Below are 18,971 nucleotides of genomic sequence, written 5' to 3' on the forward strand. Positions count from 1 at the left end.
AAGACACTGTATCTCATTGCTTCACCACATACATATACACACACACATACACAAACAGACACCCTCACCCCCCCCCCCCCCCGCACCATCACCCACACACACACTTATAGACATCCTCACTACACACACGCACGCACACTCACTCCCTCACATCATCACCACGTACACTGTCTCACATCTTCACCACACACCTACACACACACCAAGACACACACCAACACACACACCTACAAGCACACTCCCTGAAATCTTCACCACACATACGCACCTACACATACACAGACACGCACACACACACACACACACACACACACAAGACACCTGGGAAGGATTTTTGAAATGATCCCGTGTGAAAACAAGTTCTTTCTCAGCCATAGGATTCAATAGACGACCTCAGGCATTGCCCTTCCCAGACACTGATCTCATCGCGATGGGCTGACAAGCTGCTATTGACAATCTGATCCACGTTAAGCCGGCCAGGCTGATAGTCCGTGCCTATGTGGATAGCTTAGTAGTTAGAGCATTCGTCTCGCAAGTGAAGAGGACCTGGGTTCAACTCCCGGCAGGGCGAAACTTTGGGCAACTTTCCTTACTCCACACGCCTCTGTTTACCCAGGAGTAAGTAGGAACCTGGTTGTTAGTCGATTGGCGGATCGCTTTTCCGGGGTCCTTCACTCCCATTCCCCCTCCCCCTCTACCTCTGCAACCTCCCAAACCGGCCGCTCACTTTGCCCAACAAGCACCAGCTTGCTTCATGTTCCCCCCCACCCCATCTGCCCCAACATCGCCATTTTGCCCCCGCTCTCTGGAGCTCCGTTCCTGGAGTCCCTCCGACTTGCTCCCTCCCTCCTTCCCTGCTTTCAAGGCATGTCTTTGACCGCACCATCAGTCATCTTTTCCGCCCCTCCTCCCACCTCTCTGGGCACCCACCCTCGTTTCAGGTATCCAGCCGACTGTTCAAGCACTTTGAGACAACCTTCCGACGTCAAAAAGGTGCTTTGTAAATGTTGGTATGTTTCTGGAGGGTAAAACAAAAATATTGCTTTCACAGCCCGCAGAGCTTTCTCAAACAGGGAATCTGGCTCTGGTAGCCAAAAGGTTAGACCATCCTAGCTTAGAGTATGTGAAAAGCACAGTACGGTATAACATACAAAAGATAGTTTAACAGTAAATATTCTTTATTAGGTATACCACAACTGTATATTACAGATGATGAATAGAATACATCAAAATTTATATCAACTCCACTGTCAAGAGGAGAATGGAGCATTATCAATACACACGACAGAAACAACACAACTTAGTGACCAAAATGAAGCCCACCATCTTCTCCCTCGACCCCATCCCCACTCCTCTCCTTCCCTCCGAGCTCTACCTCCTTGCCTCTCTATTAATAGACATCATCAACCTCTCCTTGTACACTATTCCCACCCTCTTAAAAACAGCCGTCATCCCCCCATCCTTAAAAAACCTTCCCTGGACCCGTCCCTCCTCTCCAACTACCACTCCATCGCCAACCTGCCTTTCCTTTCCAAGGTCCTCAAACAAGTCGTTGTTTCCCAGCTTCACTCCTTCCTCTCCTGCCCTCCCCCACCACCTGCAAACGCCTCCAATCGGGTTTCCATGCTGTCCACAGCACAGAAACAGCTTGGTCAAAGTGACAAATGGCATTATGTCCATCTGTGACCAGGACTCCCCCAGTCTCCTCGCCCTCCTTGACCTCTCACTCCTGCCTTCGTCATTGTTGACCATTCTATCCTCCTCCGCCTCTCCTCTTAGCTCAACCTTTGTGATGTGGTGGGTGGTGAGTGAGTGTGTGGTGATCAGCGAGTGAGAGTGTGTGGTGAAGCTGGTTGACGTGCCAGATGAAGTGATGAGTTACGTGGAGTGTGTGTGTTTGTGTGGTTTCAGGAGGACGGCAGACACGGCAGTGTTATAGTGACAGCTGGGGTCTGCCTCTCGGCCGCCTGTCTGTCCAGCAGCTCACAGACCTGCTCCTGGCCAGTCTCCCCATGCGTGTGCAAATGCGTGCGCGTGTCCTCGGTGCAGTTAGTAGCCATGTTCACTGCCTGGCCGGCATGGACCTTGCCGGCCCCCCTTTTGCTCAGCAGGCAGCTGAACACCTTTTTGAAGCCCTTGCGGAAATGCTTGGATACCAGGGCGTAGACGATGGGGTTGAGGCAGGAGTTGGCGTAGGCCATGCAGTGAGACAGCAGGCGGAAGGCGTAGGTGGTCTGGTTGAAGGGGAAGTGGCCGTAATGGAAACGCAGCATCAGGAGGTGGTGAGGCAGCCAACACAGGCAGAACAGCACGGTCACAATGATCAGCATCTTGGTGACCTTCCTCTTGGCTCTCTTGGATTCGGAGATGTCCTGGATGGGGCCCACTGCCGTCCACAGGTACTTGATGATCCTGGCATAAGACAGGATGATGATGGCCACCGGGACGATGAATCCGAAGACGAAAGTGGAGGTGTCCAGGACCCTGCGCCGTGGCTCCTGCCAGGCCGGCACGCAGACGTAGAACCACTCGTAGGGAATCAGGTCGTAGTAGCTGAGGTAGGGACCCGCAAAGACCACAGAGAGGCCCCAGATAATGACCATGACGGTCACCGCATTGCAGGGGGTGCGGAGCTCTCGGGAGCGGATGGGGTAGCGAATGGCCAGATACCTGCACACAGACACCACGAGGTTTCAGACCGACTCGGTGCACAGGGCATAACCGGTTCACAACACATCAGCCCGTCCGTCACCCTCTGTGTCCTCCCATCAACCCCAACAGGAGCAAAGAGAGGAGGGAAGACAACAACAACAACAAAAATACATGTGTATAACGCCTTTCATGTTGGGAAGAAGTCCCAAGGCACTGAGCAGACAGAGTTCCAGACCTGAGCTGAGGGTCGGGGTGGGGGAGAGTGGAGGGCGGGGGGGGGGGGGAAGTAGGGGGATTGAAAGCACGGTCGAAGAGGAGGGTTTTGAGATGGGTCTTGAAGGTGGCGAGGGAGGATGGGGCGAGACGGAGGGACTGCGGGTTGGAGTTCCAGAGGGTGGGTGCAGAGTGGCGGAAGGCCCGCCCGCCGATAGTGGGGAGAGTGAGGTGGGGGACGTGAAGCAGGTTGGAGCCCCCTGAGCGGAGGGAGCGAGCGGGGTGGTAGGACGTTAGGAGGTCGGAGAGAATGAAAGACATGAAAGAAATGAAGATGGAGGAGGAATGACTCGCGATCAGTCTGGTGACTGATCTCTTAATAATAATAATAAACTTACATTTGGTATAGTGCCTCATCACGTCTTCCAGACGTCTCAAAGCGCTTCACGGAATATGCTGTAAAGTGGAGTGACTGTATATTTTGTGGGCGAAATGCGGCAGCCAATTGCACACAGCAGCGTCCCACAAATAGTCATGGAGAGAGGTACCAAGTTATTTTTTTTGGCGGGTGGGGGTGGGTATTACAGTAGGGTTCCTACTTACTGCTGGGTAAACAGAGGTGTGTGGAGTAAGGAAACTTGCCTAAGGTTTCGCCCTGCCTGGGAATCAAACTCAGGTCCACTTGTTTGCGAAGTGAGTGCTCTAACCACTGAGCCACAGGACTTTCCTATTGCAGAAACTAGAAAGAGAGAAAGTGGTGGAAATTTTCCAGCCCCAATTCAAACCCACTGAGTGTGTGATTGTTTGATGTGAGTCAGACATGAGCCGAGAGTTATAATGACACCAAGTCCCTGCTCTCAGGCACTCTGTTGTCAGCACATCACAGGCTCTGGTCAGCTGTTCTGTAAATGGCCAATGCCAACTTGGAAGTTCTGGGGTTAGAGAGCCGCTATTGTGTAGGAGGAGATGTAATAATGTGGAGCCATTTCATCATAGACTCCGGGGCTCAAGGCCATCAGAAATAATCAGGATAATAACGATAATAATTCTAGCATGTGGAATATCAACATCAAAACATCTCAAAGCTCTTCACAGGAGATCCTGTAAAGTGCAGTGACCATGGATCTGCAGGCGAACCTGGCAGCCAATTTGCACACAACAATGTCCCACATGCAGCCACAATGTGAGTGAGCAATTTTATTTGGAGGATTGTCCGACTGACAGCTCTTTTCGTACAGCACCCCGGGATCTTTAACATCCACCTGAACAGGCAGATGGGACCTTGGTTTAATGCCTCATTGGAGTCCCAGCACTTTGGGACGTCCTCCCGACGTGAAACACATTATATGAATGCAATTTGTTGTCATTGTTGTACAGGGTAGGGAGACAGAGTTTATTGTGCGCAATAAACAGCGACGTTTGGCCAATGGGATTCACGTTTCCCGAGCTGCTCAGTAACCATCGCTATCCTACCTCAGCTCCACAATCAGATTACAGCCGTGTCAAACCATTGATTTATTGCACTTGCCCGTTCCTTTTCACAATCAAGTTTGACCAAGTGTCTGTCAGCTCAGCGCCCGCACCCCATGATGTGCCAGCGCTGGGTCGGAATCAATATCCCTTCACAGAGGATTACATTTTCTTTTTTTTAAAAAAAGCAACCGAAGCAGGAATTAGACTTTAAAGTGAAGTTGAGGCTTGTGTAACTCACCCTGTGAAATCATTCAACCTTCCAATCTTCACATTCACTGCACTGCCTTCATTTTATGTCTCTCCAAATCCCTCTATAATCTTACGTGAAACAACCACCTCTGGGATCAAGCCTCGCATCAGGACTTTGAGCTCACAGTCCAGGCTGATGTTAGTCCGAGCTCCCGTCTGCCTGGTTAGGCGGACAGTAAAGATCCCATTGCACTGACAGCATCAACATCTAAGGATGCACACTCCACCTCGCCGAGCCAGTCTGGAACCTCGGCATCTTGTTTGACCCTCAACTGTCCTTTCTACCCCACATCCGTGCCATGACCCTCTCTGCCTTCCCCCACCTCCGCAACATCGCCCGACTCCGTCACTGCCTCACCCTCATCCACGCATTCATCACATCTAGGCTCGACTACCCCAACTCCCTGTTTGTCGGCCTCTCCAACTCTTCCCTTCACAAGGTGCACATCATTCAGAACTCTGCAGCTTGTGTCCTCTCCCGCACTAGGCTCTGTGACCCCATCACCCTCACCCTCGCCCAATTCCACTGGCTCCCCATCCCCCAGAGGATGGAGTTCAAAATCCTGATCCTCACCTTCAAGGCCCTCCACAGACAAGACCCTCCCTACCTCTGCGACCTGCTGACTCTAAATCAACCTGTCCACTGCCTCCACTCGGCAGGCTGTGGCTTGCTCCACGTCCCCGCCCGGCCCACTCAGCCTTTCTGACCCACCCTATGGAACTCCATCTCACATTCGCTTCGCCTTACCCCCTCCCTTGCCTCCTTCAAGGCACGGCTCGAAACCCTCCTCTTTGACCGAGCTTTCAGCCACCCTCCTACCCTCCACCCTCCCTGATCTCGACCCCTAGCTAGGGTCCAAATCCCTGACTAACCAGCGCCTTGGGACATCCTCCCGATGTGAGAGGCGTGATATAAATGTAATTTTGTATTGTATTGAAAAAGAGAAGGGAGTTTCTCCAAGTAACCTGGCTGACCGTATTCTACATTAACTGCTCGCTGTTTGTGAGATTTTGTTGGAGCAAAATGGCTGCCACGTTTGGTCTACAAAATACAGTCACTTTTAGAATTACCTTCGAAACGCTTTGAGATCCCTATTTTGTTGAGGCTTTATCAATGTAAAGGTTATTATTATTCTATCCGCAACCACACCTTGTTATCTTCCGTCTTGTGCCGCGCTCCCTCACTCTCCCCAGTGGAGCCCGAGACTGCAGCCTCCTCCAAGCCCTCGCTACCTCTCCACCTGCTTCTAAAACAGCCTCCTGATGGACAATCCTTGGACCTGGGCTTCATAGAGCGAGTGACCATTTTATTTGGGGATTGTTGGCCAGGACACCGGGAGAGAGAAACAGACGGGACCTCGGTTTAATGTCTCACCTGAAGGACGGTACCTCTGACAATTCAACAACTCCCCCCAGCACTGGATTGGAGCGTCAGCTTAGACTGTCCCAATGTGGAGGCCTGAACCCACAACCTTCTGCCTCAGAGGCGAGAGCGCTACCCACTGCGCCAGGCAGTGTTCCCTTATAACAACAAGTGACGTCCGTTTACCTGTCAACGGCGACAGCAGCCAGAGTGAAGCTGCTGGCGTACATGGCCAGGTAGATGCAGAAATGGACGGCTTTGCACATGAAGGAGCTGAAGACCCAGCCCTCCAGGGTGTAGATGGTGGCTTGGAAAGGAACACAGAAGATGATGAAGAAGAAATCAGCCAGGCTGAGGTTCAGGATGAAGAGGTTGGTGGTGTTGTGCCCGGTCTGTCCGTTGCGGAGGAGGACGGCCAGCACCAGGCTGTTGCCCACGGTGCCCAGCAGGAAGATCAGCGAGAACACCACAGGCACGATCACACTGGCCGGGTTCTGCTGCCAACTCTCAGAGGAGTTCCAGTGGCCTGACATTGTCCCCTGCTCATCGGTCATTCACCCACACGATGGCGAGGGTGGTGGGGGGGGTGGAGTTGGGAGTGCGGTGGGCGAGGTGGTGGGGGTGGGGGGTGAGAGGCGAGCAATCTGGAAAACAAAAGCAAATTTGCAGGAAGGAGGAGGAGAAATCCCACCCACCCAGGCCACAGACACTTTACTAACGGAACATTCCACGACAGGCAGAATCCAGCAAATTCTTAAACACAATCCGTTCAGTCGGGAACCGCTCGAGTCTCGGAGTCAGAAGGTTGTGGATTCGGTCTTTGAGCTCACGGTCTAGGCTGACGCTCCAGAGCTGGTACGGGGTTCTGGATTTGTCAGAGGTGCCTCTGTTTAATGTCTCACCAGTTAAACGGAGATCCCTTTATAGTGAACCCCACTGTCTCTGGCTTCAGGAAGCAGCAGTTTAGCGGTTCCACTGTGTGTCAAACGCCAGTCGTCAGAATTGTTCTGTGAACAGTTTTATTCCTACTCTGACCTTTCCACTGGAGAGGCAGAACGGCAAAGATTAATAACACTGACAAGAACCACTTCACCTTCTCCGCCTGAAATTGAAATTTATTTGAGGATCACACACAACACACCACACACATGCACACACACCACACAAACCACACACACACACACACAAACCACACACACACCACACACACACACGGGCTGTGTGCAGCAATCAGCAAACAGTGCAAACATACATATACAGACAGGTGCACACATGCACACGTATGTAGATACACACCTGCTCACACACGTGTACAGATGAGGGTGGGGGCGAAAATCTGCAATGGGTGGAGGGGGAAAGCGGCAGGTATGGAGCAGGCAGAGCAGAGGGAGTGGGCTGGGGAGGGGAGGGGGTGGCTGGGGAGAGAGGGTTGCAGGAGATCAGAGAGATGGGGTGTGGCAAGACCATGGACATTTAAAGATGAGGTCAATGATGATCATATTAATAATAATAATGCTTGCATTTGATATAGCGCCTTATCACGTCAGAAAGACGTCTCAAAGACCTTCACAAACTTGTCAGCACAATTGCACCTCAGTCCTTGGGCCTCAGCTATTTACCATCTACATCAACGATCTAGATGAGGACATCGAAGTTAATATATCTAAATTCGCAGATGATACAAACAGTCGTAGATTGAAAATGACCAATTTTATTATATTGTTTTTGGTTTTTGGAGGGATTAGGAGGAAGTGTCAACACAGAGGACGACATTAAAAAAATGCAGCGCGACATAGATAGGTTAGGTGATTGGGCAGGTAGGTGGCAGATGAAGTATATTGTAGGGAAGTGCAAAGTCATCCACCTCGGGAGCAAAAACAGTAGAGCGGGTTATTTTTTAGAAGGGGAGAGATTGGAATGTGTTAGCGTCCAGAGGGACTTGGGTGTCCTTGTACACCAATCACAGAAAGTTAGTCTGCAGGTGCAGCAGCAATTAGGAAGGCGAACGGTATGTTAGCATTCATTATGAAAGGATTAGAGTATAAGAGTAGGGAAGTCTTGCTGCAACTGTATAGGGCCCTGGTGAGACCACACCTGGAATACTGTGTGCAGTTTTGGTCTCCTCATTTAAGGAAGGATGTACTTGCCTTGGAGGGGGTGCAGCGTAGATTTACTAGGTTAGTACCGGGGGTGAAGGGGATGAGTTACGAGGAGAGGCTGACCAATATATTCTCCAGAATATAGAATATAGAAGAATTAGAGGGGATCTTATAGAAACCTATAAGATCATCAAAGGGCATGAGAGAGTAAATAGTGGGAGATTGTTTCCCCGGTTGGAGAAACTAAAACCAGGGGTCACAACCTTAAAATCAGAGGCAGCCCTTTCGCACTGAGTTGAGGAAGAACTTCTTCACTCAAAGGGTGGTGACTGTATGGAACTCACTACCACAAAGGGCTGTTGACGCTCAGTCCTTGAACATATTCAAGACTGAGATAGATAGATTTCTTATTGCAAAAGGGATTAAGGGATATGGGGATAAGGCAGGGTCAGGTTATTAGCTGGAGTTAGATTAGAAGATCAGCCTTGATTGAATGTCTGGGCAGGCTCGAAGGGCCGAATGGCCTACTCCTGCTCCTACATGTTATGTTAATGTCCTACAAACAGTTATAGAGAGAGTGACCAATTTTATTTGGGTGACTGTTGGCTAAGACAACGGGAGAGAGAAACTTCCTTCTCTTTTCGAATAGCGCAACTATAGGATCTTTAACATCCACCTGAACAGACAGGACATCAGTTTAGCATCTCATCTGAAGGACAGCACCTCAAAATCACCCCCCCCCCCCACCCAGAGCTACACTGGAGTGTCAGCTTAGACTATGTGATTCCGAGTGTCGACTTGGGATTTGAACCCACAACCTTCTGACTCAGAGGCAAGAACGCAACCACCGAGCCCGGCTGACACACAGATTATTTCCATTTGCTGTTGGCTGACACCCGTCAGTCACTGCTGTACGCTCCACAGGTTGTCACTGTGGACAGAGGAGCTAGACAGAGACTGGCCAAGCTATTCCATTCAGAAGTAGTGTATATGGGTTCGTGGGAAAATCAGCCTTGAGAGTTCTGTAAGGGATTTGACAAACCAAGGAAATCCATCGAAACCTGCGTGTGATGTAACTGCTGTATTCCCATAGCGATTTCTCCACACGTACGTGAGAGGTTGGTTGAGCTTCTGGGATAAAGGATGTCAATAAAGCCGACAATACTGACTGGGGTTCTGTGAGCAAACCATCTGCCAGACTCGCCTCACCACACAGCAGCAGCAATAACAACAATATAGGTGGCACCTTATCGTGATATCAAGATGTCTCAGCCTCTCGGCCCCCACCCTCTGGAACTCCATCCCACGATCCCTTCACCGTTTGCTCCCTCCCTTGCCTCCTTCAAGGCACGACTCAAGACCCTCCTTCAGGAGCCCTCCTACCTCTCTGCCCTACCTCACCTCACCTATGCACCCTCCCCCATCCCTCCACCATTAACCCCTCACATACTCGGGTCCTGATCCCTAACTGTTCAGCGCCTGAGGAAAACCTCCCGACGTGTAAGGCACTTTACAAAGTAATTTTGTTGTTGTTGACTGAAAGCACTTCACAGGTTACATTTCAAAGTGCAGTGACTGTGTATTTGGTGGGCAAATGTACACAGCGAAGTCCCACAAATAAGCGAGTGACCAATTTTGGGGGGGATTGTTGTCCAGGACACGGGGAGAGAAACTCCCCTTTTCCAATAGCGCTGTGAGATCTTTGATATCCACCTGGGACCTCGGTTTAACTTCTCATCCAAAGGACGGCACCTCCAACAACGCAGGGCTGCATAAGCATTCTGGGACGCTGCCCTGCATGAGGGGTGCTACATAAATGCAAGTTGTTGTTGTGTCACCTTGGGTAATGTGATTCCGAGGCCCTACATGGGGTTCAACCCCTTAACTTTCTGACTCGGAGGCGAGAGCCCTACCACTGAGCCAGGCTGACACCCAGTATAACACCAGCACCACAGCCACTCCAGCCCAATTATAAACCTGTAACACAATCACCACCCCCTCTTCTTCCCCCCACACACACACCAGACATCCCAAACACCATACACACACACACACACCTCCCACCCCACCACACACACACACAGACAACAACACATTATATTTATATAGCACCTTTCATATTGGCGCTGGACAGTCAAGAGATTTAGACCTGAGTTAGGGGGTTGGGATCAGGAGGGGTGGTGGGCAGGAGAGGGGAGGGTAAGGAAGGTGACCGAAGGCACGGGCGAAGTGGAGGATCTTGAGACAGGCCTTGAAGGAGGCAAGGGATGGGGGCGCAAGGTGAAGGGACTGTGGAATGGAGTTCCCGAGGTTGAGGCCAGCGAGGGTGGAGGCACCCTAGGAAAGTGATCCACCAAACAACTAACAATTTCTACTTTACTGCTGGGTAAACAGAGGGGTGTGGAGTAAGGAAACTTGCCTAAGGTTTCGCCCTGCCCGGGAATCAAACTCAGGTCCTCTCGCTTGCGAGGCGAGAGCGTTAACCACTGTATTTCTTTGGCCATTGTCCACATTCGTAATTACAGTTTTGATTCACCAAAACCCACTTACATTAAAGCCAAATCACACTAAGAAACATGAATATTTCATGTAATTAAAATCAATACTTTTTTTTATTGGATCAGACAAAGAAAAGCTCCAACTTCCCATGAGCAACAATCATGCAAACAAATAATAGATTTTGTGGCAGAATTTTCAGATTCTCTCCCTGGCTTTGCTTCTCTTGTTCTCAGAGAGGAGAGGAGAGGGGTGTTGGGGAGGGGGTTAGGGTTACATCTCAATCAGGTAATAAACTCACTGTCTCAGCAAAAGTAATGCTTACACGAGGGAGGAGGGAATAGAGGGGTTTAGGAGGGGTGGGCTCCTGTGGAGTATAAATGCTTGTAGAGTGTATGTAATTCTCCGTGACCAGAAATGTAAACGTTCTATATTAAGTTAATATTGTAGCTGGATTTAGAAGCGGCGCTGAGGGAAAAGCTTTCTCTGCACTTTAATACATTCACAGTCCCTCTGCACACAGACATACCAACCCTCCCCCCGCACACTCCTGCACACACGCACACACACGCACACGCACACGCACACAGAACCCTCACATAACAAGCGGATGGTTTGATCTCGCAGCTGATTGTGAAGCTGGGGTTGGTGTGTGAGGGCTGGAGGTGCTGGGGTTTCTCCCACAAAACACAGTCACTCCACTTTACAGTGTATCCTGTGAAGCACTTTGAGACGTCTCAATGACGTGATATGGCGCTATATCAAATGCAAGGATTATTATTATTATGATGAGAAACACTATTTCCTTACAGAGAATCCAACTGTTCAGACAGACAGGCTTCACCCCATCCTCTCGGGGTTTTGCCTCTTATTGGGGTCCTGTAGCTCAGTGATTAGAGCACTCACCTCGCAAGAGAGAGACCTGGGTTCGATTCCCGGCAGAGCCAAACCTTGGGCAAGTTTCCTTACTCCACACACCCGCCTGATAATAATCCCTCAAGAAAAGTAAATAAATGAAAATAATGTGGTCACTCAATCCACGACTGTCGCCCACAAATACACAATCAATTCACTTTACAGTATATTCCGTGAAGCGCTTTGAGACGTCTCGAAGACGAGATAAGGCGCCATATCAATTGTGAGGATGATTACTATTATTATTATTATTATTACCCACAGCTACCCTGTAAATGGTGAATTAAACACCTACCTGGAGACAAGAGCAGCCGATCTATAGTAATAAACCGTTTCTCCCGGCCGGTCTCTGAGGCTGTGATTCAGGGTGATTCTAACCTCCAAGCTAAACAGTCGGTTTCCAGGAACGCAATGCAACGGGGATATTCGCTCTGTACAATACTAATTGACAGCTCACAACTATCTCCCCCCCTTCTTCCCCCGCACACGCTGAGCCCGGCCACTCGAACATTAACCTCTGTCGGAAACCACACACTGAGCGGCCACTGTGCTGAGCAGGAGGGAGATGTGACACCAGACATTATAACATTAGAAAGTTATTATCCACACAGCACCACAATAGCCGTCTTTCTCTCTCTCTCCCTCTCTGTGACTCTCGTTCACTCACTGCCTCTCTCTCACACTCACTGCCTCTCTCACACACTCACACACGCTCACTCACACACTCACTCACTCTCTCACACAAGCACTCACTCTCTCACACACGTATACACACTCTCTCACACTCACTGCCTCTCGTACACACACTCACTCTCTCTCACACCGACTCTCTCTCTCTCTCTCACACAGTCGCTCTTTCACTCACACAGTCACTCTCTCTCACTCGCAGTCACACACTCTCCCACTCACACAGTCACTCACTCTCACACAGTCACTCATTCTCACTCACTCACTCACTCACTCACACAGTCTCCCACTCACACAGTCACTCGCCAACTCACACAGCCACTCGCTCTCACTCAGTCACTCACTCACTCACACAGTCTCCCACTCACACAGTCACTCGCTCACTCACACAATCACTCGCTCTCACTCAGTCACTCACTCACTCACACAGTCACTCACTCAGTCACACAGTCACTCACTCTCACACAGCACTCACTCTCACACAGTCACTCGCTCTCTCACTCACTCACAGCCCAGGCTGCTCCCGGGGTCCAGCCACCTGCCATCATCCCATCCATTCTGTCCCACCCCCACAGCCAGTCTGGCCGACCCCCAGAGCCAGTCTGGCCCACCCCCAGAGCCAGTCTGGCCGACCCCCAGAGCCAGTCTGGCCGACCCCCAGAGCCAGTCTGGCCCACCCCCAGAGCCAGTCTGGCCCACCCCCAGAGCCAGTCTGGCCCACCCCCAGAGCCAGTCTGGCCCACCCCCAGAGCCAGTCTGGCCCACCCCCAGAGCCAGTCTGACCGACCCGGCAATGCACAGACATGTGTCTGGTGCTGGACTGTGTTCACATGAATACAGTGACCGTGTACAGCACACACACACCTTCCGCTGTCCAGACACACACTCACCGTTACCCCCAGGAGCAGCGCAGCCCCGGGGCTCCCCCCCCACCCCACCCCACCCCACCCCACCCCCGGGGCTTTAGTTTAAGTTGACTTTCTGGAGAGTTTGAGAAGGTGGGAAACTGTACTTACCTTCACCTTCACCTTCACCTTCACCTTCACCTGCCCCCAACCCCAACCCCAGCTCTGCTCTCTCTGCTCCCCCGGGCACTGCAATAACTCACTGCCTCTCTCTCTAACTGTCTCTCTCTCACACTCACTCTCTCACTGTCTCTCTCTAACTGTCTCTCTCTCACACTCACTCTCTCACTGTCTCTCTAACTGTCTCTCTCTCACACTCACTCTCTCACTGTCCCTCTCTCACTGTCTCTCTCTCACACTCACTCTCTCACTGTCTCTCTCTAACTGTCTCTCTCTCACACTCACTCTCTCACTGTCCCTCTCTCACTGTCTCTCTCTCACACTCACTCTCACTGTCTCTCTCACACTCACTGTCTCTCACACTCACTCTCACACTCACTGTCACCCTCTCACTCTCCCTCACCCTCTCACTGTCTCTCTCACTCACTTTCTCACTGTCTCTCTCTCACCGTCTCTCTCTCACTCTCTCACACAATCTCTCTCTCACTGTTTCTCTCTCTCACACTCACTCTCACACTCTCACTGTCTCTCACACTCTCACTGTCTCTCTCCCTTTAATGATTTCTCTATCACATTCACTCACTTTCTCACTGTCTCTCTCTCATCTGCCTTCTGCCCCTCTCTCTCTCTCTCTCTCACTCACTGTCTTGCTCTCACTCCCTCCTACACCAGAGAACACTGCGGAATCTCATCCTTGTCAGCAATTCATCTCGAAATTATAGCACAGCCCAACCCCCAGCACAGTCACACACACACACACACACACTTGGTGCTCTCTTTCTATCTCTACCCCTCTCTCTCACACTCAAACACACTCCCTCTCTCACTTCTCTCTCTCCCTCTTCACCTGTCTCTCACTTCTCAGCCTGTGTGTGTGTTTGCACATGTTATTTCTCCCTCTCTCACTTGGCCCCTGGTCAGTGCTGTTATTTCTGGTATAAAAGCAGAAGTCGCTGCGAACACTCAGCGGGTCAGGCAGCGTCCGTGGAGAGAGGAAAACGCGCTAATGTTTCAGGCCAATGATCCTTTCTGTCAGAACCTTGCGTTTGATACAGCACCTTATCATATCAGAAGGACTTCTCAAAGTGCTTTACGGAATATACTGTAAAATGCAGTGATTTTTTTGGGTGCCTGACACGTGCGGAAACCCATCACCGTTGATTAAGAATATAGACCAAGCTGAGAATTCCGTGCGTCCCATCTACACATGGAAAATCCCGGAGATAGATTATTGGGATGGAATGCGCTCTCTCTCGCTCTCTCAGGAGGGACGCTAGAGAGTGTTAGCTAATTCCGAAAAGTATTAGGCGCAGGTTGGCAAGAGTCTAAACCAGCTAAACCCACATAGATTGCCATTGGTATCACTGTCCGGCAAGCTTTTCCGATGCTTGTCCAGCTAGGACCACCCTAACCGTTTTGACTGCAGGGTTAACAGGAGCTGATTTGGATGACTCCTTGTCCCCAGCGCCTTGGGACGTCCTCCTGACGTGAAAGGCGCTTTATAAATGGAATCTTGTTGTTGTTGTTGTTGTTGTTGTTGTTGTTGTAGTCTGCGCTTCCTGTTCTCGCCGATTAGCCAGACTGAGACCGTCACAGAGGGCTGGCTTCATTCCAACCTTCCATTGCCAGACATTGCCAGTTCAGCTCCAACAACAACAACAACAACAACAACTTGGATTTATAGAGCGCCCTCCACACCAGACGGCGTCACAGAGCACTTTACAGTAACGGATCCCGGGACCGAGCCAAGGGGAGGGGGGCTGGGAAGGTGACCAAAGGCGCGGTCGAAAAGAAAGGTCTTCAGCAGAGACCTGAAAATAATAATAATAATAATCCTTGCATTTGATATAGCGCTCTTCATGTCGGGAGGACGTCCCAAAGCGCTTCACAGAACACACTGTAAAGTGAATTGACTGTATATTTGTATATTTGTGGGCAGCCAATTGTGCACAGTCGTGGATTGAAAATGACCAATTTATTATTGTTTTGTTTTGGAGGGATTATTATTAGGCTCTGTGTGGAGTAAGGAAACTTGCCCAAGGTTTCGCCCTCTGCCTGGAATTGAACTCAGGTCTCTCGCTTGCAAAAAATAGGAAAGGAGGGAGCGAGACGAAGGGAGTTCCAGAGCCTCAGGGCGTAGTGGCTGAAGGCACGGCCGCCGAGGGTAGAGCGCAGGACTCGGGGGACGAGGAGGAGGCCAGACTCTTGAAAGCTGTAACAAGGCTATAACACTTGCAAGCATTATTATTATTATAACTTGTTGTAAACAGAATAATGGAAATACAGAAGGAAAAGAGAATGAAATTGACTAAATTTATTAAGCAATCATCATGGCACATTGCAGCAAATGTGTTCCAGCTTCCGATCAAGGAACATTTCCCTCATTGTTGGGAACAAGAAAGAAATAGAAAATGAGTTGTTTCAGGTCTGGGTCCATTTTACCAACTTGCCCGATAGTGTCAGAGAAAAGATGCTTCCAACACTGCCAGAGGAAGAGATTTATAACAATGATAATCCAATCTCAAATGACACTGAGAATCAGTTTTGTTGTATATCAACTGGATTTGGGCAAATAGTGTTGTAAATTAATCAGTAAATTTGTGCCAATATTTATTGAAACGACCCTCTTTATTTAATAATATGCAAATTCCAGCCGTAGGCAAAACATGGGTTTGGCAGTGTTCCAGCACTCTGTTTGCAGGAAATGGATTAAGATGATTAGTTGCTGTAATATTTAGTTTACATTTACCTCAGGGACCTGGGTTTAACTCTAGCTCATCTGATTGGATTAATATTCCTGCTCTGTGGATTATAATAATAATAATAATCATAATAATAATCCTTCCCTTTAAATAGCCCACCTGTCATGGCACAAGGATATCTCAAAGCGCTTCACAGGATGCACTGTGAATAATAATAATATTTAATCGCTCTGAGATGCTATCCCGTGTGAAGGGGGCTATATAAATGCAAGTCCTTGTAATAATAATATTAATAATATAATAATAATCCTTGCAGTTAAATACTTCACAAAATTTACTGTGAAGTGTAGTAACAGTGTATTTTGTAGGTGAATGCGGAAGACAATCTCTGCAACGCAATGTCCCACAAACAGTCATGAAGTGATGAACAATTTTATTCGGAGGTTTGCCCCGTCCTCCCGCTGTGACCTTCTAAAACCCGAACCCAACCTGTCCGCTCCTTCCGCTCGGCGGGTACTGGCCTGCTTCACGTCCCCCCTGCCCTGCCCGCCCCACCATTGGCAGTCTGGATCTCTATCCTACAATCCCTTTGCTTCACCTTTTCCTTTGCCTCCTTCAACGACCATCTCAAAACCTTCCTCTCTGACCATGTCTTTGGTCATTTATACAGTGCTCCTCACGTCAAGAGGAACATGTCCTGCGCAGGGTGGCACCTCTGACAACGGGGTTCTCCCCCCCAGCAGTGCACCGGAGCATCAATCTACAGCAGTGGTGGCAAACCTTTTTGGTCGGCCAATAAAATACATTTTCTCGCTTGAATTTATCTTGATTTATGCCCGAAATCGATAACTAGTCAACCGAGATAAAACTGGAAACACACACTTACCTAGACTCGTGCGAATGTTCTGGGTGAGCGCTAACACTGGTGCCTGGCTGAATGAATTGAATTCGGTCTCAGCCACATGATAAGGTGTTGTATCAAACAGAAGGATTATTATTAGTAGTAGTAGTAGTAGTATGTAAAATGGGTTTGAATTGAGGAGCCTCATTGACATTGGTCACAATGACGGATCATCTCCACTCAACCTCCCTGTGATTCCTGGATGCTACCCCGCTTGAAGGGCGCTATATAAATGCAAGTTGTTGTTGTTTTGCTGCTGTCAGCTCACCCGGGAGCCTGGCTCACAACAGGGTTCGGAACATCATGCTGACAAGACATGAGGGAGTTTTATTTTCCTAGAGAAACTAAGTGATTGTGACGCTGTAAATATCGTAAAGGTGAAGTCGCTTTCATCTAATCAGCTGTTATTTGCAAAACAAATTGTCGTCAGAATTCCCAGTCCAAAGACCGATCAATTTTCATTACTTGAAGCATAATTAATTTGTCTTTAAAGTCAATTGAAAGAACAAATGTCACTGTGGTATTACATTTCTAATGGATTTGATTATTTCGCCCACTGCCGTTGCATTTCCTATGATTGCAGTCTCCGAGCTGCTTTTCCATAAAGCCCTGCCCTGGTGAGGGAGTTCATAATGGGATTTTCCCCTCTACCCTCCCGCCCAGCCCTGGGGGAGCAGACAAGTTGGTAGGGGGGGTTAGGAGATAACAGAGATAGGGAGGAGCGAGGCCATGGAGGGCTTTGATGGTGAGGACCTTGTACTGTATCCTGAGTGATGGGAACCCAGTGGTCGTGGAGCTTGGTGCGGGAGAGGACACGGGCTGCAGAGTTCTGGATGATCTGCAGCCTTTGGAGGGAGGAATTCGGGGGCCAACAAGCAGAGGGTTTGGGTAGTCGAGCCTGGATGTGATCAATGTGTGGATGAGACTGGTTCCCTGCAATGGAGCATGACATAGCGAGCCTAACAATCAACACCGATGAATGGTGACGGTAAATATTAATGATCTTTACATTTGATATAATAAGAATAAGAATAATAATCCTTTTATTTGAAGCACCACCTTATCATTTCATTAGAACACTTCGAAGGGTTTACCAGGACTTTATTGTGAAGTCGACTGTGTGTTTTGTGGTCGAATGTGGCAGTGACATCCTACAAACTGCACTGAGGTAAACGAAGACCAAAATACTGCAGATGCTGGAAATTTGAAATGAAAACACTTAGCAGGTCAGGCAGCATCTATGGAGAGACGAAAGCGAGTTAACGTTTCAGGTCGATGACCAGGATGCCTTTTTTCCACCTCCATCCGCACAAAACTCCATAGCTCCATCACACCAGTCCTTGCCAGGTTCCTAATTCATCAAAAGGATTGATTTCAAGATCTTTTCACTCATTTTCAAATCCCTTCATCCCCTCGCACCTCCCCGCCTCTCCGATCTGCTTCCCCACCAGCCCCCCCTCCCCCACCCCACTCCATCACCCGCTGCCTCCGCTCGGCTGGCTCCCGCCTCCTGTTTGTCTCCGTTACCCCTTGTGAATGGCGGTTATGTCGTTATGATAAGTTCACTAATCTAGATCTTCTGGTAAAGAACACTGGGGATCAAACTTAAAAGGTTCTAACTTCAACACAACATAATCTGGTCATTTCTCCATTCACCGGGTGTGAGATTGTTCTGATAAAATGATGGAATGCAAGTACCAACATCATCAAATTAAAAAAAAAGGCCCCGGCTTTCTGTCTGTCTCTGCCCAGCGAAGGAACACCTGGCCGGCTCTGTACCTTCATCCCTTTATTTTAGTGCAGGCATTCGGGAATCATGAGAGGCTGTCACCTCTGAGACAGCTCTGAAGAGATGTGGCACTGATACTGTGTCAGTGAGCGCTCTCTTAATACATCCATCAACTGTAATGTCATCAGCAAACTCCAGAGACGCTGGTAAATGTGAATCCAAGGTCAGAGCTTATTGTCGATCTGACGTCAACAAATTACATTTAACCACAAATCCTCTGACTCGTCGCACTGAAAGACACAAGAATCTGCGGCAGTTGAGTGTTTTTGCACAATATTCTCAGGGGAAATGAGGTGACATCCATAGGTGTTTGATGACAAAAACAAAAGAAACAGATACTTTGGGAGGATTTGTCGTCTGTGTCACTGAGATCTGCAATGTGCAGGACTTATTTTGAGCAGTGAAGG

General features: G+C 49.3%; 1 protein-coding gene across 1 annotated transcript; it reads right to left on the minus strand.

Annotated features, from left to right (window-relative positions):
- Positions 1 to 1,728: 1,728 nt before the first annotated feature.
- Positions 1,729 to 6,483, minus strand: galr2b (galanin receptor 2b). Its single transcript, XM_007904869.1, has 2 exons — positions 6,137 to 6,483; positions 1,729 to 2,670 (listed from the first exon to the last, which is right to left on the minus strand). Exons 1-2 carry the CDS (start codon positions 6,481 to 6,483, stop codon positions 1,908 to 1,910), a joined length of 1,110 nt encoding a protein of 369 aa, XP_007903060.1. The 3' UTR covers positions 1,729 to 1,907.
- Between the last annotated feature and the right edge of the window lie 12,488 nt (positions 6,484 to 18,971).

Source organism: Callorhinchus milii, unplaced genomic scaffold (genome assembly GCF_018977255.1).
Source record: "Callorhinchus milii isolate IMCB2004 unplaced genomic scaffold, IMCB_Cmil_1.0 Scaffold16, whole genome shotgun sequence".
Taxonomy (NCBI): domain Eukaryota; kingdom Metazoa; phylum Chordata; class Chondrichthyes; order Chimaeriformes; family Callorhinchidae; genus Callorhinchus; species Callorhinchus milii.

Coding starts and splice junctions, on each gene's coding strand:
- galr2b (XM_007904869.1), bottom strand. CDS start 6,483: ATGTCAGGCCACTGGAACTCCTCTGAGAGTTGGCAGCAGAACCCGGCC. Junction 2,671..6,136: donor GCTGCTGTCGCCGTTGACAG/GTAAACGGACGT, acceptor GTCTGTGTGCAG/GTATCTGGCCATTCGCTACC.